The sequence below is a fragment of the Odontesthes bonariensis genome, chromosome 10 (assembly GCF_027942865.1).
Source record: "Odontesthes bonariensis isolate fOdoBon6 chromosome 10, fOdoBon6.hap1, whole genome shotgun sequence".
In the NCBI taxonomy this organism is placed as follows: Eukaryota; Metazoa; Chordata; class Actinopteri; order Atheriniformes; family Atherinopsidae; genus Odontesthes; species Odontesthes bonariensis.
The window spans coordinates 25,361,164-25,386,150 of NC_134515.1; the positions used below are offsets into that span (position 1 = coordinate 25,361,164).

Here is a 24,987-nt window from a genome sequence, read left to right on the forward strand (position 1 = left end):
GATAGATAGAATAATTAATGATATAGTATAACTTTCCAAGTTATTTTCATATAAATATTCACCGGTATATTTATATCTATAATATTCTAAGGTGGGTATTTTCTAAGAAAAAAAAGTGAATATTTATTTGTGGGTTCTAGGTTCAGACATTAGCAAGGAGCAGTTACAGTTTATGTTAAATCAACTGCATTAGGTCGTGCTGAAAGGTAGAACAATCGAACTCAATCTCTCCCACAATTACATTTTATATCAGTATCTGATCGCCTTGACAACAGTGTGTGTGTTTTGTGTATTTAATTAATTCTTGTGTTCATCGCTATTTGATGACAGTTAATGATGATGTGAGAGGGGAAAACAGAAAACAAAGCTTGGTGCAGAATGAACAGATCATTCACAACACTAAGTGTATATGAATGGGTATACAACAGAGAATGGCATCTATTGTCTCACTCAGCTAAGCTATTAGATACAGCTTGTGTAAAGCTAGGCTGGCCAGCTTCTGGTTGTAGGCCTTCGTGCATATTCGAGGTAGAGGGAACAATCCTCTCAGTGCATTTCCAAATGTTTAGCTCTATGAGATATAACTTTTAGTCAATTCTAATGCTATTTCACTATCTTTTCTTCTTTTTTTTTTCCCCAGTTAGAGTAGGCAGGAAAAGTCTTCACATGAAAAACGTAGCGGGTAGAGACACTGTAGTACAGATCAATATAAACTCAGAAACCACTGTGTGTATGAATCCAAACAAGGTCAAAATTCAGCATGGGGCAATTCTGGTAATTATGTGACTACTCCCTGAATTAATCCATTCTGACTTCCCCGTCAGAAAGTCAGATAAGTGAGCCTGTCAACCCTGCAGCCTGACTGGTGGGAGGGCAGGAGCAGCTTTTGCCTCTTGTAGTCTGAGGAGGGAGATTTGTGTGTTCACGAGCTGTTGTGTGAGCTGTGTGTAACAGCAGAGCTTATTCAGTCTGCAATTGCACTGACGTGTTGTGATGGTTCAATCAATGAGGTGAAGATGCTGTGTGTTGTAGGCTCATTGACGTGCTGCAGCTGAAAGAACAGGTAAGGGTAATTTCATCCTGCTCCTCATGCTGCCCCGGCTCCTTGCACTGCCTGCTAGCATATTTCATTTTACATTTACCTCAGAGGGACTGAAGCAATTTGTGATATTTTAAGTGTAAACAACATATCATTAGAGAAACATACAAATGGTTTTAGGTCGTAAACCACATGTTTTTGCATTGATCATTATATTTCAATTTGTTGGCAATACATAATTATCAGGTCGAGAGAAATGTTTTGAGAACTATAAATGTTTCTTTTATGGATGCTTGAACATTTGAAAATACAGAATAATTAAAAAGAAGCTACCGGTTTTGAGAAGGTATGCAAAAGATGAAGTCAACTTCTTTCTTGCCGTCTGTAGCTTTGTGTGCCTTTTGAACAGTGCCAGACTAAACTCTCGAAAGAAAAAAAAAATAGAATTTAGTTTTCTTTTCCTGTTTCCTAGCGACACAAACTAAAAGGTTAATCTAACTTATGAAAGTCATCGCGAGGTGCAAACATCTTTTCTTCTTCTGCACCAACAAAGACTCAGAGCAAGTCAACTAAAGGAGAAAACAACAGAAAAAGAGAAACTGTGAAGGAAGAAGGTGATAAAAATCTGAATTTTAGATCAGAGTATGGTCTAATTTGCAGCTTTGAAACATCTGTGTTTGCTATGAAACTTAACCGCGATGGAACCAAAAATTAAGCATATCTTTGAGTTTCCCCCTCTCTTCTTTTCATCCTCTTCAGCTGGGAAAATTCTCTTTGCTTCACCTGGGAAGACAGCTGATGAATGAACAGCCTCAATTGTGCTAATTACTCTAGTTTATGTTTGCTCATGGCTGGCAATTTAACACATTTTGAATATGACATGCAAACAAATCAGCAACTTAATAAACTGTGGCAAAGATAAGCACATCAGAATTTCTAACTTCGAGCAGTTTTGGTTGTGACATCAAGGGACTTCCGGCTATAAGTTTTGATGTTTTTTTGAGGAAATACTGAAGCAATATTGTTTACATATGAGTAGCACATTATTCAATTAAAGGTGCTGCCATGAAGGCAAGCTTCAGTCAGTAAGAGTTAGTGTTAATAAGACGTATACCGGACACACATGAAGCGCTCCTTTTGAGTGCACACTTACATACTTCTGCCTTGCAAAACAGGCAAAATTTACAGTGTTTCATGTATTTTCCTGTGACTATAACAACTTTATAGCAGTATTAGCTATTATCTTGACAGAAAAATAAAGTAAAATTGTATCACATGCACTGTTTTCCTGACACACATCGAACTATTTTCAGGCAACTATATTTAAGGTCAAAATAAAGAGAGCGAAAGCTTCGTGCTCCACATTAGCAGTTTGAAAATCACAGGAATGAGAAGAAATACACACTTGCAGGAATCCGAAGGTGACAGAGAAAAAACACGAGTCACTCTTTTTACAAGTTGGGAGTATTTTTTTTATTTATAACACATGATGCTGACAGGGAGTCTCCAGCTCAGCGTCTATATTACAAGTTTGATCTGCAAGGCTGCGTATGTACTGTATGGTATTTGGAAACCAAGATTGCAGTGGCACTATAAACACACGCTTGAAACAACAGACTCTTTCCCTTTTTTTTTTTTTTGGCTTTTCTTCATTTTTTTTTTTTTACAAAATGGTACAAACAACAATACAAAATATTTGTGCTGTTGACAATTTACAAAAGAAGTCTTCTGACTTGATAACTGTGCAATCTTTTTTCTTCTCGCCTTCATTTGAAACTATGTGTTCCAAACAAGTTTGTTTGGAAACACCAGAATTCCTTCTGGACTGCAGCCTCCGTCATGCAGGCTGCACACTTCTTAAACTGTTGTATGGTTGTTACTGTAGTAGAACTCATCTGCCCATTATAAAAAAAGACACATGCAAAAAGCTCCAATTGTACAGTTACAGTTTGCCTAACTTAGTCTGTTTAACTTCAAGCAAATATTACATTATGTACACTTGGACTTGAATAGGAGGACAACTTGTATGAAAATCTGCAGCCTGTCTTTGTTATTCTGGCCATAGCATGGCAAGTGTTTGGCTTCTTTTGGAATATCTCGTCATGTGTGTGTCAATGGTCAGACAGTGTCCAGAATGACCAGCAAATGTTCTTTTAAGTGACACCAACGACACACAGAAGTTGTACTACAGCAATGCAATGGTTCTTCCTTGGTGGTCATTTGCTAATTCTCCCCTTACTTTAGCAAAGAGAACGCCAAAATGACAAATGGACCAAGTATAAACGTCTTTAATTTCCCCAGACTAAATGCAGTGAAGTGAGGGTCAAGTTTGACTGACTATATTGGTGATTTGCTGCCATGTGCAGGTCTGATAACATTCAGTATCATAATGGTAATGTGTTCTGTATGTATGCAACAGTTTATTTACTTATGGAGGGCCCCCCTCCCTCAATCTGATCTGAGTGTTTGATTAGAAAACATGAGAACACTATGAAGAATGCCTTAATTCTGTGGAAACTGGGTGAACGTCAGTAATGTTGCAGCCCTGCGGCTGTATTAAAAGACCGTGAACAGGTTTATATAATATATAACACTCACATATATACAGTAAGGCCTAGAGGAGTGAGTGTGTGTTAGACTGTACAAGTTTGTTTGGAATGGAACCCTCTTGCCAAGGTGAAACAAAAGTTGAACATCAAAACAAAACTTGAGTATGGCTGCAAGCCCATACAGAATCCAACCGATTCTTCTAAATGCTCATGGCTTTTTGTGTAGTATAATTTGCCGGGTAATCATTTTAAACGAAATCATAGCGAAATAAAAGTCGACACAGAAAGAGATGTCACCACATGTATAAAAATGCTCGGTATATACAACATTTATATGTCAGAAATAATCACAAACAGCAGAAAGTAACAGCTGTGTTTATTTTGTAGAGATTTCTGTAGGCTGAGGAGCCGTCAGATAGATAAGAGCGTAACCAGCAGCTGTGAGATGTGGAAACCTTTCGTCTTGTCAAGACTGGGCTGACAGCTGCTCTGATCGTCGCCACTTTCAGGTTCTTCAAGGCAAGGAGTAATTTATACTCATCTATCTGTAACTCTAAACAAAATGACCCTGTTGACCTTATTATGTACACTAGGTTGTTTCTTTTGTTTTAATGTCAAACCACACTCTCTTTGTTCTTTCAATTAAAAGATAAATGTTTCCATTCATCTCACAAATCAATTCATTTTTATTAATTCGCTCTGAAAGTCTACTTACTCCTTTATTTTTGTTTATATCTTATGTCTCATCTCCCCAACTTAAAGTGACAGCAAACAGGTGAGGAGCAGTTGAGCATGTGGTGGATCCTTATTAACGCCTTTATGGATCATCATATCTATAATCAGTAGATGATCTGTTTCATTCACAACCCCGATCCCAAAAAAGATTGGACACTGTGTAAAATGTAAAGAAAATACATGGTAACTGTTTGTAAATTTCAAAAAAGAAAAAATGTATTCCCAAACAGGACACAGAAAACATCATATGTTAAAAATGAGACAATTTACTCTTTCACAAAGAGATATTAGCTCATCTGGAATAGAGTTGGGACAGAAGAAGCAAAAGGCAAGCACAAATAAGTGGTACTACAAAGAAACAGCTGGAAGAACATGCTGCAATTAATCAAGTTAATTGACGACAGATTGATGGCATGACTAAGTGAAAAAAAAAAAAAGAAGCATATCAGAGAAGCAGAATCTGATGCCCGGGTTCAAGTCTCGGCTTGAAGTCTTTTGCTGAGTGTCATCCCCCATCTCTCTGCCCACCCTCCTGTTCAGCTAGTGTCAAAAATAGGCCACATGCTAGAATAAATATTGAAAAAAATAACAAAAGCAAAGCCAAGTCTCAGATGGTAAGATGAGTAGTGCTAAAGAAATCCACAATAAGCTGCACCTCCAAACCGTGAAGCTATTCAAGAATAATGTGCCTAAAAGATAAATAGTTAAAAATTTAACTATTCCATAGTATAAAGTACATATCTGTACACATCTCTGTGCACAAGGGACGTGGCTAAAAAAAAAAAAATCTGTACTGGATATTGGTGGTACTGCATTACAACCGGGCATGATTCTGTCAAGGAAATCACCGCATGAGCTCAGGAACACTTCCGAAAATCATTGTCTGTGAACACAGTTTACTGTGTCATCCACAAGAGCCGATCAAAGCTCTGTCCTGCTAAGAAGCCATATGTGGTAATAATTTTAAGATGGACTGAAAGCAAAATGGAAAATTGTAGTCTTTTTGGAAATCATGTGAACTTTATCCTCTGGACAAAACAGAAGAATGAGCATCCAGAGGTCCGTTTCACGAAGCAGGTTTAGTTAAAACTCTGAGTTTATTAACCCTGAAATGAGGGAAACCCTGAGTTTTCCGTTTCACAAAGGGAGGTAACTCAACCCCGAGAAAGAGGGGTAACTCTAGCCTGTTTCACAAAGAGAGGTAACTTAACCTCTCGGTCAGTTACCGTAGTAACAGACTCTCTGAACCTAACCTGGTCGGGACCAGGTTTTACTTAAGAAACCTCGAGTTTCTCTCTGTCTCCTCTTTCAGCCACACACGCCATTTGATTTCTTCATTCATTCAGTCAGCAGAGCGAGTTCTTCTACTTCTAGAAGTCCATTAGGCACAGCAGGAGGCGACTTTTTTCACCAACATGTCCTTTTGACAACGATCCCGTGGATGAAGGTGCAGCATTATTGCGCAGAGAAATAAATATTCGTCGGAGATGGTTATCAGACCGCGCATAGATTTTTGTATTTACAGACAATTATCTTTTTGAGCGGCACAATCAGAATTTTGTTGGGACAAAAGAAAAAAAGACATAAAAGACAAATAAATATTTGTATGAATAGGCTTAAAAAAGACATATATAGGCCTATTATATTTTATAAAGACACTCGTGTCTTGGGGGTGGATTCCCTCAGCCACTGCCCTCCCGTTAGAGGTGGCGGTGCTGGGCAGCACCCGTTTTACGGGCATCTGCCTTCTTTCTGTTGGCTCAGTAAAAGTCTGTGTTAGTTTAAATAGGCTTAATTATTTAACAGAACATGATATAGATGAGAAGACATAGTTTATGTGTGTGAAAACAGCATTATGTTGGGAATAAAATAACTGCACAGTCAAATAGCCACTTAATATTTACTTTACAGTGTAAAACATGATCAAAATGAGGTACCTCCATGCCGAGGTCTCACCTGTTTGAACAATGTATTTATTTTGTATTTATTTCATCTTAAGCTGCTGCCAAGTCCGCTTCTCCCCCGCGGGATTGCACCTAAATTAAATAAATGAATGGGCTACCATTCAAGCAGTTTCCCCTGTAATATTATTGTGATTGCAAAGGACTACATTTAAACTTACACTTTTGCTGCTGCAACGGTGTTGCACTTATTTCTAAAAACGTATTGAAACTCGCCGTATGAGCGCATTAAGATTTCCAATTCGAGGTTGGTGAAAAACGTAGCCCCTCCTCTTCCCCGTTGCCATGGTGACTCGTCGAATCGGGGCTCCATTGATGCTGGCTTTTTAAAGTTGTGGCGCACACGCAAAACTCAAGGTGAACCTACTCAGAGTTGATTAAACTCACTCAAATCAGCATTTCTGGAACCGAAAACTCAGAGTTTTCTATCTCAGAGTAGATCAACTCAGAGATCAGGAATAGACTCAGAGTTGGTTGAACCTGCTTTGTGAAACGGACCCCAGCTCGTTATCAGCGCCATCTCAGATGTTATGGGGGTGCGTTATGGAACTGGCAACTTTCACATAAGGAAAGGCACATTATGAAATGCTAAAAGATATATACAGGTTTTAGAGCAACATATGCTCCCATCTAGTTGTTGTTGTTTTTTTTCAGAAAAGGGCTTGCTTATTTCAGCAGGACAATGCTATTCCACTGCATCTACTTCAACAGCACGGGTTCATAGTGGAGGATGTAGACTGGTCTGCCTGCAGTCCAGACCTTTCACCAACTAAAAAAAAAACATTTGGCGCATCATGAAACGCAAAACATAAAGAAGAACCAGGACTGTAGAGCATCTGGGGTCCTATATCAGATAAGAGTAAAATAACATCCTTCTCCCAGAGGCCCAGCATCTTGTCTCCTCAGTTCTAACACGTTTATGGAGTCTAGTTAAAAGAAGCTGGGATGTTTAATAATGGTAAACATGGACCTGACCCAGTTTTTTGTTTGATGCGTTGCTGCCATCAAATTCACGATGAGCTAGTATTGTGAAGTCGCACATTTTTAACATTTGATGTTTGAGCATAAAATAGTTAGTACACAGAGTTCAAAGTGTTCTAGCCTGACTACGTCATACTCACGATTCTAGTCAGAATGTGAGTCTGATACCGCTCAATAGAGATTTGAGTATGGGGCGTGTTTCAACCGAACCAGGAGGAAAAAATGCCTCTTCGCTCAATTGGATAGACCTACAACCAATCAGAGCAACGTAGTATGTGATGTAGTTTAAGCAACACACACTTGTTGTAGGAAGGACGGCAAAAACATCTTTTCTATCGATAAAAGCCTTTATCGCGTTCCTCTGTTTGTCTTTCAAAATGAATGCAATGTGGAGATCCTGTAGAACAGACTCGATGGCAGAATCTACACATCCTAGCTCTCCAGCGGCAGCATATGTTCAGCTCTTTAGTGACGTAGTCGATAATGTCCCTGTTGATCATCTGTCCATCATCGTATAAAGCCCGCCCTGGCAATCTGATTGGGTCGACTGATTCTTGGTCGGGCATAATGATTTCCCAACTGAGCAGAGCCAGACCGAACTTCCCGACCAAAACTTTTATGGGCGGGGCTAAGTTCGGCTGGCACCCAGGCTAAAAGTGTTCACCACTGTGGAACGTTTCAATGGTCATTCAGGAGATAAGGATGATTCAAACATTCTAACTGACCAGCACTTCTCTGGTCCCTCTGTTGAATATTTTGCATATCTAAACAATTTGATAATTATTATTATTATGATTATTTGATGGCTTAGGCTCCCCTCACCCCCGGCAGTTCCCCTGGTGATGTGTTTAAAAAAAAAAGAAGCCCTCGGGTAGAGTTTTTCTGTAATTCAAACCTAAGCCGTTTTTCAAAATGTCTGTATTGCAGAGAGCGTTACTACCAAAGCCTTTCTGCTTTTGATAAAGCACACATCTTCACACAGACTTTCCCTTCCACTAACTTCTTTTCTAAACCTCTTGTACTCGATGCCAGAAATTTCATGAGCGAATTTCTGATGAATGAAAAGCTGCCTGAAGAGAGACAGATTGTGATGGCACTAAGTCCCTGGCTGAGGCTCAATTCCCCATAGTTTCCGTGACAGGGAGATGTCACATGTCTGTAAATGAAAGTTTGTCGGGCGACAACAGCGAGTCAACATGAAAACAAGAAAAAAACAGGGAGTCAAAATGGGGCTTTTTCAAGTTTGCATATCTGTATGTCACACTCGGCGCTCTTTTTTCCTCCTTCGTGTTTCTATTTTTGCATTATATTGAGCACAAAACTTTGGACTGGTGCCTTGTTCATCGGCTCTGGGTGAATGGACAAACCTGCGAATGGTAAATGACTTCAAAGGCAAAGCCCCCCTTAAATAACCCTCATATTTACTTACATCTACAGCAACGGCATAGCGGTAACACATGTGACTTGTCAACTTTAAATTTAGTAACAAGCTGTATCAACTTTTAGGTGCAAACACAGAGAGCTCGAAACAAACACAGCTGCTAATGAAGCCACATTAAACAAAGACACAGAATGCATTTTTTCTCTTAGTCTCATTGTGGATTTCTGTGATTTCAGTGATCACACTCAAGCTGACTGTGATCTTGGAGCACAGACATGTCTGAGCTGAAAACTCAATGATTTGTCCATAACTTACAGACACACTGTAGGCCTATGTACAGTACGTCTACACAAAGCCAGTCACGGACATCTCCTGCAGCCACCACAGCCCTGCAGGACGGGAGAAAGGACAAGGGAGGTCTGAATTAAAGGGTCAGGGGTTGTATGGGGGGCATGTTAGCCCAGAATGGCAACCAATCCTGAGTTAGCTGGAGTCTGCTAAAATACGCACCACTGAAGGCACTTTTTTTCCCTTTTTTTTTTTCAAAACAACAGTGCTTCTGTTCTAAGTAATTCAAGTTCAAGAAAGAATAAACCACAGCCCTCCACTTTCGTATCGATGCTCTTTTTTGTTCCTTATCGTTTACCTCAGACAGAGTGAGCTGCTAATTCTAAAGGCTCTAGCATGGTTGCCGCATCTGCTCGCGCGAGCGGTGTTGATGACGTCACGAGTTCGTGCCCGCCATAGGACCCTATATAGTGGCGCAAGTCGTTGCGCGAGTAGTTGCAATTTTCTCCGTCACAGAGGTGGCGCTGCTACGTGAAGGTTACCTCTACTCTACAACCACGAAAGTGGAGAAGAAAACAATGCCGCTGTCAAGAGCAAGAATACTGTAATTAATGATACTGCTGCAGTTTTCAGATCATTTTAATTTTTTAATTCAGTCAATAGAGGTGAAGGTCTGAAGCCCCCGGCATCAACAGAGTCTCTGCCCTCTTCTTTGCCTTCACGTATCTGTCCCGTAGCTTCTTCCACACATTCTTACAGAACTCTCCCTCTTTCCCCAAAGTTCTGCCCATCTCTGTGCAGCAGTTTTGGGAGTTTACGTGCTCCCTGTGCTGTTTCACTGCAGTTTCGTACAGCTGTCTGTACAAACGCACCTCCTCACTGAGCCTGGTCTCACATCGGTCCATCCGGTTCGTTGTGCTCGGCGTCGCCAAGTTACAAAAATCGACTGGTGCACGACAACGCGCTGCGCCGTCTTTTCAAGGGAAGCGCCATGCCTGAAACATCATCTTGACGTCACGGTGCGACACCGCCGTGACAGACGCGGCAACCATGCTACCGCCTTAAAGCTTCTTCAGAGAGGCGAGCGGGGGGGGGGGCTAACAACCAGGGAAAAGTGAAAATCCTCAGGAGTGGGCACTATTTGTAAGCAAACAATAGTGAGGACAAGAAGAATTTATACAAACTAAAGTAAAAAAAAAATTTGAAGAAAGAAACATTCAGCATTAAAACAAAATTGAAACGAGAGAACAGGAGAAACACATGATCAAAAGTCTGCCAATCAGAGCTTCCATTACAGAACCAGGCTTAGAGCAGGAGACGGTTGAGTAGAGCACCTGAAACTGGCTCGTGGCACTGGTCCTCTGTGGTGGGTAATTCGATTGGTTGGTTTGTCAGTGTGAACATGTAATTGTTTATGTGTGTTCAAGGGTTTTATAGCCCCACGGGACAGAGCATGGCAGGCCAGCTGACGGGACGAGGGTGTGTGTGTGTGTGTGTGTGTGTGTGTGTGAGAGACAGACAGATTCGATTTAATCGTCCCCTCCTCCGTACATGTCAGCCAGCTTCTTGAAGCGGGGCCCCCAGTCGTTGAGGTAGTCATAGTCCTGGTCCCCTGTGCTAGAGGAGTTGAGGGAGCTTACGGAGCCGGCAGTGGAGCCGCTGCCCTCATAGTCAAACACCAGCAGGGAGTCATACGGAGGGGCCGTGGGGTCGTTGTCTGCTGCCCGCAGACCCTGAAAAGGTAGAAGTCTGTTATTTCATGCCAGCGCTGGAAATATCACGCATGCAAATAAGGTGATTGGACCAGTGAGGGGGAAAACAGCGAGTTATAATCAAAATCAACCAATCCACTCTCAATATCTGCTTCACCCTGTTCAGGGTCATGGGGGGGCTGGAGTGTGTGTCAGCTGCAGTAGCGTGAGAGGAGGGACACACCCTGGATAGGCTGTCGATCCATCCCAGGGCATCCACAGAAACAGAGAATGATGCACACTTATATTTATGAGGGAGGAGAGTCACAGGCAGATCCAGGACACACAGGAGAGATTAGACAAGAGAGCTGTTTTTGCGGCTGCCCTTTTGCATATGTATTTCGGTGAGTTATCCCTTTCAGACTGCAAAACGTGGGGGAGGAAAGTATTAAATTAATCATACATGACTTGAGGTAGGCAGTGTGTTGCCAATTGCGCCATTATTTATCGCCGTCAGCCTGTCTTAATTCAATTTGGGCTCACGTGTCTGCAAAAGTTGGAGGGAGCACTGCTGAGACTTGGTAGAAGCGGGAAGATTTCTTTACTCGTGTTAATTAATTAATGGAGGCACAGGTTATTAGAAGATAATGATTGCCAAGGCACGTTACAAAGATGACCTGGGACCAACGAAAAGGATTCATGCAAAAACAGCTGCAGCAACCGTTCCATTGAAGGCTCCCGTTCGTCATCTTTTGGACAAAGCCGAACGGCATTATCTTTTTCAAACACTTTTCTTGAATTTTAGAACCTGATGTGGAAAAGTGTAGTGTTCATACATTCAAAGCTTTTCATTCAATGAGAACTTAAACCCTAAACATCAATTTTTTTGTTTCAGAATGTGGTTATTTTTGTCTGCTGGGGCTACATAGCAAAAAATGTGTTTCTATCAATGACTAATTAGGGCCACTGACATGAGGGCTAGGCAGGTGAAGGGAACATACCTTGTTGACTTCAGTGAAATCATGATAGACGTTGTGGATACAAATCTAAAAAGCTTCAACACTCGTGGATCCAGCGCAAGGTAGGTTTAATATAATGAAATAAAAATCACCATGTGTTTGCCGCTTTTGTATTTAACCAGGTCGTTGGAGCGAGATCAGGTGAGTATACATATATATTTATATATATGTGTGTGTGTGTGTGTGTGTGTGTGTGTGTGTGTGTGCGTATGTATATGTGAGTCTGTGTGAGAGAGAGTCGTGGCTGGATGGATCAAAGCTGAACAGCTGCCAACACCTCTCGAGTGTGAACGTGTTGTCACAAGTCTGTCAATCAGTATTTTCTCGCACCACTGTGCCAACGCTAGAGTTGGTTTTGTGTGACAGTTGACGTGTGTATGTGTTTGTGTGCGTGGGGAAGTGAGAGTGGTGGTAAAGTGAAACAAAACTGTTTGTTATCATCACGATGCTGCTGTTTACATATTGAACAGCATCCAGAAATCAGTAATCGCATTAGATGTCAGAGGGATGGAAAGTGAGAGGTGCAGGACAAACAATCTAATTTGCATGCAAATATATATATATATATATATGTGTGTGTGTGTGTTTGTAAACTCACCTCATGGATAAAGTCCCCAATGTCTCCAGGGTGGGGCACAACAGGTCTAATGGGGTACTGGGACTCAGGAATGATGGGACGTTCATCAACCCTCCGGACGCCAGGCGGCTTGCTGATGATGTGGTCTAAGGAGTCGGGCTGCTGCAGCTGGCTCAAGTCGTAGTCCTGCATGGCCACAGGGGCATGCAGTTGTAAGAAAAGCAAGAGTCAACAAAGACATTATGTGTGCGCGGTGCATCTCTCATGATCTCACTTGGTCTTCTTCTCCTCCTCCTTCCTCGTCATATTTGAGGATGTTGTCTCTGACATCGTCCTCAGGGTCAATGAGCAGTTGCTTTGTCTGCCTCTCCTTCTCTCTGCGCTTGATCCACATCACAAACAACAGCACCATGCCTGCAATGATACACACACGGATGCTATGAAGCTTCGGGCTGAGCCGCAGCAACTGGCAACAACAACAAAACAACTTCACTCACTGACAGGTCTTCAGCCTTGCTGGAGGACTGCACTGAGGCAGCAGAGGCTTGAATTAAATGCTGAAGATGGCCAATGAAAAAGCTTACCATGTACAATATTGCAGTTTAGCATTTTTCACATCCAAGGTTGATAGCAGATATTCAGTTGTGAACTGACTTACTGAACAGAGAAACTGCAGATCTTCGATGTGCTGGCAGATAACCGTATGCATTTATTGTCATGCCAGGGTAGCTGACACTTTCAGTAGCACCATGTTTTTTCTATGTGTCGGTTAAAAACATGTACTGTGGTCTGGATGTATACTTGACTCTGATTGGCTGCAAGGTATCAATTAGAGCCTGATAACAAACACCCGTAGAACTGATTGGCCACTTCTCTAAATGAAGTACTGGCTCTGCCTGTATGATTGGCATCAGGTAGCTGAGGACACCTTGATCTGGATAAAAATCGTAATATTTCATTGACATCACCGTGTGTGGCCCTTCAACGCCTCATTCTCAGAAAACCGTGTTACGGCAGCTGTAACACAAAAGCTGTGAGAAGGCATTCTGCCCGTTTGAACACTATCACATCAGCGATCATCTCATATCCTGTTCATTTTTCAACTCCCTACTTCAGACTGCAGCTTACATTACATTACAATTCATTATATTCTGTCAAATGTGTATAAAAGTGTTGATTTTGATTAAGGAACACTGAGCTGACATGGCTGAATAGCAAACTTGTCTTATCTTACATTCCAATACAACTTTTAATCTCACCAACACAGTGTTAGCTTTGTGGCTCGTAGCTGAAGAAAGGTTTGTACAGGGTTAATCTGCTGTAGTCAGTGACTACAGTAGCTAGGCATTGTGCTTTGTGCCAACCCTTTGCATCTATTTGTTTCTCTTCTACTCTCTCTGCTCTCATTGACTGTATGTTGTCACAGCCGAACTCCCGCTGACGCTCCTATCATTCACAATTTTTTTCATTTCTGTTATCAGACAGCGAAATGAGCCTGAAATCTTAATTCAAAATAGGCCCATTGATATCATGTGTCAACTTGTGATCACCATCAGTTGCTCTGCTCTGATGAAATGTGCTTACTATAAATGCATCGTCATCCCATTAAACCATAAAATAACGATAACGCCTATGCGGTAATCCATTCACTTTCTTCCGCTCTTCCAAGGTTGGGTCGCAGGGGCAACAGGTCAAGCAATTTTTTACTATGATTACATGTACAATAATCTCCGACAGATAAAGGTAGATAGGTTAGATAGAACATCTCCACAATTCTCTGTCACGGTCCAGATAACGGTGCCAATGACGCACAACAAGGACAACGCAGTGCTCACAGATGCTGCTACTTTTTGACAAAACAGCACAGATCTCGCTCTTGCAGGGCAGTAAATAGGCAGGTAGTCAACACTGGCCGTGTTCGTCTCCTTTTTTTTGGGAAATAGATTTTTTTCACTGTTTGAGAAAGTGGAGGTGTGGCATGAGAACATAAAACCTGGGCGAGTGACGTGTGAGCTTTGAGGCCCCGGATTGAAACATTCTTTGAAATTTAAATGAAGGATGTGTCAAACCGCTCGGTTCTCCATGTTGCCTTTTTAGTACTTCTAAAGGACAACTTGATCTTACAGAATCACTGCCTAAAGGTTTTAAAGCTCCATCAACTGGCCAAGACATAGAAAAACAGCCATAAAGAAAACAAACAGGCTGTCTTCATTTAACCTGGCTTAATGTTTTGGGGCTGAGCAAAGGAGGCTGTACCATGTTGTAACTTGATAAAATCCCTTAAAGAAGGCTGTGGAAGGTGTATGATTCAGTCTGGAAAGCATGTAAGTTTGACTTGAGAAACTGGTCTCCATAACTGCTTTAACTAAATGATCACAACACACAGTGCCTGATCAGAAGAAATAGCACTATGAAGACTGCCCTATTTTGTTGTTTATTCTGGAACACTTGTTGCTACATTTGTTAAACCTCTAGTGGCCTTTCTTTTCATTTTGTTATATTGAGATCTATTTCTTTATTTCATTTTTCATTTTTTGAGGCTTTGAAGGTTCTTATGTGTCAGCTTCTGCTTGGCGCTTGTGTGTCAACCTTACAAAAAAAACAAACAACAACCACACAAAAAGAAATTAAATAAAAGTTAGCGTGCTGCACTTGAGCAAACACACAAAAAGCAGGAACTTATAGAAGTGGGTCACTCCAAAACTGGATTTGGTAGCAACAGCAGCTATAAAACAGTTGATCATTAAATAAGAATATATAATTTGAGACCCGCTACAGCAGAAAATAAATGAATAAGTGGAGACTGTTTCTTTGTGGAGGAGCGAAGATAGGCAGTGACATGAATCTGACGTAAGGCCATGAACAGCAGGTATTTTCCTCTGTAGGAAATGAAGAGAAAAACCATCTCATACAGAGATGCTGTAGAATATTTCAGCAGTTATTCATCAATTATAAAACCCTGTCCATGTTGTTGCATTACAGCCTGATGAACGTGTGTATGACTGCACTCAGAACTGTGCTCTTGTCAGAAGAGAGGGAGAGAAAATCTAAGCCTGTCAGAGGCAACGGTAACTTTTTACACTTTAATTGTATGATGGTGCATGAGAACAGCCAGGTGTCAGGGGAGGAATTCAGTAAGAACAGCTCTAAAACTCACAGAGCAGTATGATGATACAGATGAGGATGGAGATGATGGCTCCAGTTCCCAGGCCAGCGGCTGCCACGGCCCCGAGAGCGGTGCAGTCTCCATTTTCATCGCATGGGCACACTTTCACTTTAATGACCGACCTGTTGGACAGCGGAGGGTTGCCCGAGTCTGACACAATTACGGGGACCTCGTACATTCCCGGCTCTAAATATATCTGGTACCGCAGAGCCAGACGGGCATAATCACCTGAGTAGAGTGAAAAAGTGAAGAGGGAGGATAAAAGTTAGGAGATTTTACCAATTATCATCTCTATTATTCCAAATGTACATGTGTACATGAAGCTTAAATGACCACTAATTTACAGAATGGTAGAAGACCCGAGCTGGAAATTCTTGTATATTCAGTGTATTTTATATAAAGTTATAAACACCATAAAATGTTTACAATTTCTAAACATCATGTGATATGACAACAACATCAACTGTAACTTGTTTAAGTCACTGAATCCATCGAAAAACAATTTGAAAGACAAAATGTGGCAAATTGGTTTTAGATGGATTCAGCAGGAAACTGAAAGAAACTGAAACATGCTGTAAGTATTCAGACCCTTCTCTGTGACGCTTGAACTCGACTGCATCAAAGATCTATCAGGGTTCGTTAAGTTGCTTCTACAATTCGACTGAACTCCAAATATCTGCAGCATTGAAAGTGCTCAAAACACCAGCAACGTCCATTATTTTCAAATAGTTTGATGAAGTTGGAAACCACCAACAGACAAAGATTGAACTGTTTGTATATAGTTCCCAGCAGCATGTGTGACAGAGAATGGGAGACTAGTCTGGATGAAGGGCGAGACGTAAGCAGAAAAATACAGCACAATCTGGAGTGATAACCTTGTGACAATCTGTCCAGACTGATATGATCTGGTTGAGCTTGTATCTGGTTGTGCTTGAATGTTTCTGGCAAAATAGAGACCATATTCCTTTTTTTTCAACAAGTTAATCTGGGATATTGTGTGTAGGCTGAAAAACTTAACTGAATGAGTCCCAAACATAAAATGTGGAAAGTTTAAGAAAGACCTAAAAACTTCCCAAATACATTGTAGCTACTTCCACATTAAATAAAAGTACCTGAAATTCAATTTGACATCTTCCTTCCAAAGTCATCAAAATTGCTGATTTTGAATAATAATTAAAAAAAAAAGGTGTAAAGAACTGCAATCAAAAACATCACTTGAAACATTTCTGTTTTCATTTCACTTTGTCAGTGACACCTCCTCACCACTGATCCGTGAAATCGTCCAGTTGCGTCGGATGCTAGAGGGGAAGTTGGGAAGCTCGAAGACAAAAGGTCCTGCATTGGGGTCTATGTCGGCATCTGCGGCAGTGATGTTGACACCGTTGACGTTCTTGCTCAACCTTTCACAGATCTGAGACTCCCTGGGTACTAGCGCTGGAGGGTTGTCATTAATATCTATCAGGTAGATCTGCAGTGTACCTGTGCCGCTGGCAGGAGGAGAGCCTGGGAGCAAGAAGATGGAGAAAAAAAAATGATTTCGTAAGGGGAGGAAAAGATGACACGAGAAGATGCGTGCAGTTAAAGGGACGACTGAGGGGGGGAAAGAGATGAGTTGAAGGCCAGAGCAGAGAGAAAAAATTAAAGAGGAGAAAAGAGAGATACAGAAAAGGTACAGAGGAGAGGTGAAAGGAGCATTGTTCATTCGCAATGATGATGTTCGAGGTATGAATACTGTAGAGCTGGGGGAGAATTTCGACTTTTGACAGAAATTCTTCTGACAGTTGTGCTTTTCAGCGCATCTTTTGGCCTTACAGCCAAATTGAACCCATCACAGTTGATTCGTATGCAGGCACAGCACACCCGATCGCCAAGAGAGGGCCTAGGTACAATAATGATGACTGTAATACAATAAAACAAGTCCTTGTCTGTGTGTATTGACACAAAACCAAAAGATTGTTCTATGATTTTGGACATAAATGTGCTTCTCTTTGCAGTATTAACATTTTCACTGAACACAGCTGTCCACTGTCGCATGCACAATGATAAACAAATCTAATCTACACTAAGCGAACATGTAGGCCCTCATGTCTTTAAAGAAAATCTGCACGGCATTCCCACTGAAGGCTTTTGAATGTAACTCCCCATTGAAAGATAGCTAAACACATAAATAATTTGGCCTGATATTATGACCATTAACCAGACCGTTATGGCCATGTAAAGCCTATATAAATGAATGGAAGTGTGTTAGATTCAGCGGATGAAATGTATGTTACCTGTTCCATCCAGGATAGGTGGCAAATCATCAGGAAAATCATGATCAAACTGCCTTGAAAGTGTGACCTCACTTGCTTTGCTTTCAGAAGCTGCTGTACACACAGTACCTTCAGCACTGGAATGACTTCTCACATCTGCACGCAATGTCAGTAACAATCACATTTCCCGAACAGATGTGCTGATTAGGCAGCTATTAAAATTGAGGAAATAATTGCTCTTGATTTCACAGAAATGTTGCAGCTGAGTCCACATTTGGAGTGTAAAAAAAAAACAAGCAACAGGAGAAATTAGCTCTGATGCTACTTTAGGCATGCCATTGCAGGTGCTGTTTCAACGACAATATTGTCAGTCTCGGACTGCAATAACGTGCTCTGCTGCACACAGACACACTTACATCTCATCTGCAGAGGCGATTTTGAAGCTGTTGCATCGATTGAACATGGCAACAGAGCATAAGCGAAAGCATTTATTGAGAGCTTGGAATAAAGAACAGACACTTTGAACAATCAGGACCTAGATATTGAAGCAGTAAAATGAATGCACTAACGCTTAAGTGAAGCAGGGAAATGTGGCACAAATTTCTAAAAAAAAAAAAAAAAAAGTGTGTGTATGGGGGGGGGCTTAGCGGTATAAAGCTTAGAGCTGTTTCCTGAGTGTGTGCCAGGGGGTGACGATCCTTAGCTACCAATTACGAGTCATTTCCCTGTCATGCTCCAACAACTGAACCATTGCATGGACTCCAGCGACCCCAGGGCCCATCTGTGGGATCAGATTTGGGCAATGTAATTTATAAAAGATTTATGCAAAGCTTACAGATCTGCCAATTAAGTGTGGCAACAGAGCAAGACATTTGCCACAAGACAAGTATAATGCATCAGAAGATGGGCCAAAAGTAAGTCTGTTGGCAATTCCAGCTGTCTGAATGGTTAAACTCAAAATGCAGGTCGCTGCATAAAATGTACTTGTCTGGATAAAAAAAAATTGTAAATCTAAATCTAAAACATATTTCTAAATGGTGTTTGAACAAATTTTAAGTGGAAATTTGAAGATGAATCAAATCTAGAGAAAATATGTGAGTGTAAAGTTACGTGTAAGATTTGTTAAGCCACAGCTAATATGATGGCAAGTCTGAAAATGTTGCAGAATCAAAATAAACAAAAATGACACATTGCTTTCCATCTAATAATTCAGAATGGAATAAAATGATAACCTCACTATCAAAGTACAAGCCCATCTTCCAGAAAATGTGTTAGGTTTTCTAAAATGCTACAAGAACTTAAATCTGTGTCTACTGCAGAGGCGCTGCACTCAAGAGCCAGATGTTGGCAGGTGTTTTTTTTTGACCTGATTAAAAGGTCTTAAACTTTATCCAGTAGTTGTATCATCAGGGACTTTTTGCACTAATTGAATACACATGCAGGCAGGAGCTAAAGTGCAGCATTGGCTGAAGAAGTACGTACATGCACATATCTATCAACACACGAGACTCACATTTGTGAGCTAATGCATTAGCAAAAAAAAAAAACAGGGAAAAAAATAAATAAATCACACAAATATGCCCACACAAATTTGCACTCACACAGAGCTTTTCCCATTCTGCGGGTTTGTTAATCCCAGCCATGTATGGGGGACATGTGGAAGCAGCTTGCCACAGCTGATAGGAGAATTATGTGGGTTTTAACCAGCTAAATAAATAATTATGTTTGTGTAAATTCCTCAAAAGGATTTGTATTAACTCCCTGTTTCATTGGTGGATGAGAAATGCAAGGCATGGTGAAAAGACTCGTGGCAGCCTACCATATGCCCTTTGAAGAACACGCACACACACACACGTAAACAATACAAACAATACACACGTAAACAACACACGATTTTGTCAAGGTGGGGGAGGTGGGGGAAGGGGAGCATGGCATCATTCTCACCATGCTGTCACCACCTCGCCATGTCCCGCCCTACTATCCTTACTGTCTCATACTACTTCTTACCATAATCCCTCTCATGTTGTGATGGCTGGCACTTCAGAAACACCCACATAGTCTGACTGACACACAACCTGAATTACCGGCATCAGCCAAACCAAGTAGAAACGTCAGGTCAGGTGAAGTAAAATTACCAAAAAAATTGGTTATTCAAGAAAATATGGGACACACTGCGATTATGAAGAAGGCCAGGCAATAACAGGGCAAGAAAAATACAGAGGAAGTGCAAACAACAAGAGCATGCCAGCCTCTAAACCCACTGCGACTCCCTTCCCATCCACACAGCAGGTTACACATTCTGACGCTGTCAATCATCGCAAATGGCTGCACAGTAAACACACAGACACGCTCACATAAAAACGCTGCACATAAGAGCAGCCACAGACGCTAAAACTTCGAAACATGGCAGTGTTTCAAGGCCGGCTCAACTTAAAGTAAACACACCAGTGTGCTGCCTGTCACTGATAAGGCAATTTAGCGGGGAAAAAAACCCATTCCCTCTTTACTTGAAAAAAAAGCACTCAATTCCTCTTGAGAAAAAAGGAACTTATTTGTTTGCTGTGATTGAGTTTGTGCTTGGTTAAGCTTGAGTTTCAACGTTGAAGTGGAACAAATAACACATGCAACAGAAATGGCGAGAAAGGGAGTGAGTAGTCTGGCTTGGTCCGAAGATAAAAGAGGCAGAGAGGAGAGGATCAACAGTGTGACCAGTTGTGTGAATCCGGGATTTACTCTGAGTCAAGCCCAGCTGTGTGACTCTTGAATGCTGTGTGCGCTTAAATTCCTCTAAATCTACACAAATGCCTAGTTTTCTATGAAGCTGATACATTGTATTGTTCTCAGATAAAATACTATTTTTTTGTCATTCATTCACATTTGCAACTAAAGAAAATGGTGAATTACTTTGAAATGAGTAAGATCGGGATTCAAGGCACTCCCTACCGAGCTTAATCCATGTTTAGATGTGATTCCATGCCATAATTACTGGACATAAAAAAAAATCAAAAATGGTGCCTCCTGTTTATCGTTCAAGGTCAGTCAGTGTACCAGACTTCTGTGAAAATTGATAAGCTGTGACTGGTTCAGAGAAGAGAAGGTGGCATGATTGTATCATCGTATTCCAAATCTGTCAGGGTCCAGATGCAAACAATATAGTTAACAATACAATGTTTCACTGAGTAAATAAATTCATTTTTGTCACGTTATAATAACAGTAACTATATCACAATACATTTTGACTTTTGTTTTGATTTTTGAGGCTGTAAAATGAGACATAAAAAGAAAAGATAAACCAAAATCATGTTCTTACCGTTGTCTGTAGCCAGAAAGGTGGCTTCATAAATATTACTCTTTACGTAGATGGACTCCCGATCGAGCACTGCTGTTGTTACTATCTGACCGTTGGTTCTGTTGATGGACAACCAGTCCGCAGGGTCATTCAGCTTTGAATACCTAAAAACACACATGGACGGATAAATAGAGAAGTTAGTGTTGGTATTTCCAGGTCTGCAAGCAATAACACGTTTTTTCTTGTGCCTGTGCATATATAGATTGCCTCCAAATACACAGGCCCACAAAATCACAACAGCCTGACCTTCGCACAGTTTAATTCTACATTGACTTTTACTGCGGAGCCTGAAGCCTATAGTCAATTTCACCTCATTTTTCACTCTTGTGTACCAAGCAGTGAAGTCAATTACCTCCCTAGTTAAGCACTGCTGCAACTGCCTGTGTGTGTGTGGCACTTTTTTCTCCAAAGTGTTTGCTTACAGCTGGGGAAGACTTAACCTGCCCATATGGGCTATATAAATGCATCTTTTAGTGCTTGCATGTTTGCAGATGTACCTGTGTGTGTGCGGAGGAGTAATGTGTAGCCTGAAGACAGGATGATAAGATCTTGGCGCTAATCATCAAACAGGAAAGTAGCTGTAGTGGCAGGTGATGACAGCCCAGAATAAAGGCCAAAAAGGAAACACGGGATCATCACCAAGATTGAATCCCAATCTCACTCTGATCTAACTGTTGTCGTTTCTAAGGCTTTTTTTGCTTTCGGCTTGTTCCATGCCTTCAGTTATATCTGATCTCTCTGAACTCAACTCATCTTGCCAAGCTTGGTATTCATACATTTTCTTATCCCCGTGTGTATCCTCTCACCCTTGTCTCATTCACTCTGTGATGCACAGTCCACCAGCTGCCACCTTTCTTGGCTACAATCTTGTTTTGACATGTGAAACATCATCTCTGGACATACAACACCTTGGCCTCATACAAAATAGCTGCAAATGTCAATTCAATTTCATTTACTGAGAGTAAGTTTAAGAAAAAGGTTATGTCTTAACTGTATATGACATGCACCTCCAGCTTTGAAGTCCATCCAAGCTGAAATGGATTTGACCATATCTTTGCTTTTATGTTGCACTTTTGTGTAAAACCAGCTTGTTAATTTGTCTTTTAATTAATTTCACAAACACACAGTTCTGCTAACATGAAAGAGAATATCTCTGAGAGGGATGAGTGGCAATAAGGAGGGGGTGGCCAGAGAGTATAATCTCCCCCCTGCAGTGACATAGGTGGGATTTTCCCAGCAGGCAGTGGGCATGATCCCAGGCATAGAGCAGTGTGGGGAAGGGGATCATAGAGATGCTATTACCACACTCAAGACAGGCCCACTCCCACTAACTGGCAGACTGTGAAATCTTCACCAGGACTACAGTGAGTCACTGAGCCAGTCGCAGTGGGAGGCTAGGATAAAAGGGTAAGGAAAATGATCAGCAATGGGTTGGGAGGAGAACACGGCACACGAGGAGAGATTCAGATGTACAGAGCTATCACTGTATGATCAGATATAAGTGTTCAAATTAAGACTGACTTGATACCTTCTGCTACTCTGTGTCCAGTTGCATTTATTTTGGGTTTGCAATGTCAGACGGACAAATCTTTTCTGTCACTCCAGTGGGGAGGCCTTTTATCTGGGCACAAGGAAAGCAAGGGCCAACTTGTGTACAATCAATCAAACAAACAAACAAAAACCAAGAAGACTGTTGGGACTTTTTAATTGGTAAAGTATGAAACTGGCCCATTAAAGACATGAACATTTCTCTGAGTGGCACTGTCCATTTCAAGTATTGCATCTGCTGCTGGAAGTCTACATTTTCATCAACATTTTCTTCAAAGCACATTGAGTTGCCTGTGGTATGAAATGCGCTATATAAATAAAGATTGATTGATAAAAGATTGAACATTGTATTTAGTCCTAAGGTTACTACTGGAAGGAGTGCAGTGGTAGGGTGGTCTCAAATGACTCTCTAAGAAGTTAAGCGTGGGTTCCTCCTAAATGCAACGTTTTTATCTTTTCCACACCTTCATTTCCTGGATAAAGCAGCCTTTTAAATAAATTGAGTGGTGGGGAGGAGGCTACAATTATTCTGGCTCTCAGGTAAGCTAAAAATCTTTTCTGTAATATTGATGCTACAGCGTATCAGGCTTTTATTAATAAATGCTTTACTCTCCCGGCTATCAATGGTCAATGAATGTTCTTTTTTAAATCAAAGCCAAACTTCCCAGCTCAAATATTTTCTGGAAAGCTTAATTATCTTCATACTCATGCCGTTAAAATGTCGACATGTGTGTGTGTGTGTGTGTGTGTGAGAGAGGGGTGGGGGGCGCTATCCCAGCTGTCATTGGGCAGAAGGCAGGGTACAACCCTGGACAAGTCGCCAGTCCATCCCAGGGCCACACAGAGACAAACAACGGAAGAATATGCAAACTCCACACAGAAAGGCCCCAGCCGGGATGTGAACCAAGAACCCTCCTGCTGTGAGGCTATAGTGCTATCCACCCCACCACCGTGCAGCCTTAGTCTGGATTAATGTGTAAATTCACGGTTGAAAAAGGAGCTGTTGCACCGCCACTTTGTGGTATTTTGGCCAAAAACATGTCAAAGACTTATCATTAAGACAATGTCTCAACTTGTGAAAAAAAAATTCCATAATGTGTCTCCTCTGAGCGATTAAAAACACCTGGGACTCCCAACTGGTCATTTGGAAATGAATAAACTCTGTGGATGAGAGGTAAAACGAACCAAATGTTGCTTTCTATTCAAGCTTTTGGTGTTTCAATTTGCTTTAATTGTATCGCTATAAACAAAAATTACAATTAGCAACTTCTTTTCCCCATTTCTCAGTTTATTTAGTGTTTGAGAGCATCTGTTACACCAAGTTCTTTTTTTTAAATAGCATGCCAATTTATTTCTCTACTTGGAAAAGTAAACTGTTTTCTTTTGTTCTCACTACAGCAATTTATTAATAGAAAATGTTGTTTTAATTTTAGACTGTTTTTGAAGGCTTTGCTATTCCTCCCCGTGTCTAATTTCCAATGCTTTCCCGGTCTCTTCTCCACCAGAAAGCTCCTCTCATTTGGGAACTGGGAGGTGTACAGCTGGATGTATGATTAGGGCTGGCAGGTTAGTGATCTTAGCAAGCAGCGGGGAGAAGCATGACATTTATTTTTCAAACCCCCGACCCTGAGGATGAAAAATGCATGTCTCGAGCTCAGCCAAGGTGGTTTGGGTAATCATTTATGCCAGTGTCTCCAGTCCCCTATTTTGACCTTACTGGTTGGGTGTCTGACAGGTGATGCATGACGACTTACGCTACCTCCCCCTCCTTTCCTCATGTACACTCTTCCCTGACCACAACAGGACACAGCCAGTCTGCCCTGTTTTTGATAAGCACCTGTCAGGTCAAAACCTTGACCTGGAGTCCACACACTATCCTCAGCGCCTCCCTCCCGTTATAGTCCCCTTAGGCCTTTTTCACCTTACTTTTGACTTTTGGTATCCTGTAAATATATCGGCTATATATATGCTGGCTTCTCTTCATATTTCCCTACCATCCAATAATGAAGATCATATCAATGATATATCAATCATACAGCTTATCACCTTTTGGCAAAAAATCTGGCTATTATTGCACATCAAAAAGCTTTGATTTTAAAATAAAAACACATTTTGATATCTATATTGCTGTGGTACTAGATGCTTGTTTAATCGTCTCCAGTGTTGTTTTCTTTTGAATATTTTCACCTGTTTCTTGATTTAATATACTGATCAGTGTTAGTGCGGTATATTACAACATAAAGTATTATGTTTTTTATAAATGGACTAACCTTCTGATTGGTAGGTAATAATAATAATAACAATAATAATAATAATAATAAAAAGTTGAGAAAGATTTATGTCCTCACATAACAGCAACAGAGGATGCCCTCTATGGAAATGTTGAAAAGCAGTGGAATTGACGGTGATCCTTTCCAGATCAATCTAAATAAATGAGGTGGTGGATTTGCC

At 41.0% G+C, this 24,987-nt stretch overlaps 1 protein-coding gene across 1 annotated transcript in view; it reads right to left on the reverse strand.

Moving 5' to 3' along the window:
- Positions 1-2,604: 2,604 nt before the first annotated feature.
- The window catches only part of LOC142389794 (cadherin-4-like), a 277,273-nt gene continuing 254,890 nt past the window's right edge, over positions 2,605-24,987 (reverse strand). The window contains exons 12-17 of the mRNA XM_075474898.1: positions 20,950-21,092; positions 16,651-16,890; positions 15,379-15,615; positions 12,496-12,635; positions 12,243-12,407; positions 2,605-10,667 (exon numbers count right to left, since the gene is read on the reverse strand). Coding sequence (XP_075331013.1) covers positions 10,464-10,667; positions 12,243-12,407; positions 12,496-12,635; positions 15,379-15,615; positions 16,651-16,890; positions 20,950-21,092 — 1,129 coding nt within the window. The 3' untranslated portion in view covers positions 2,605-10,463. The remainder of the gene's footprint in view (positions 10,668-12,242; positions 12,408-12,495; positions 12,636-15,378; positions 15,616-16,650; positions 16,891-20,949; positions 21,093-24,987) is intronic.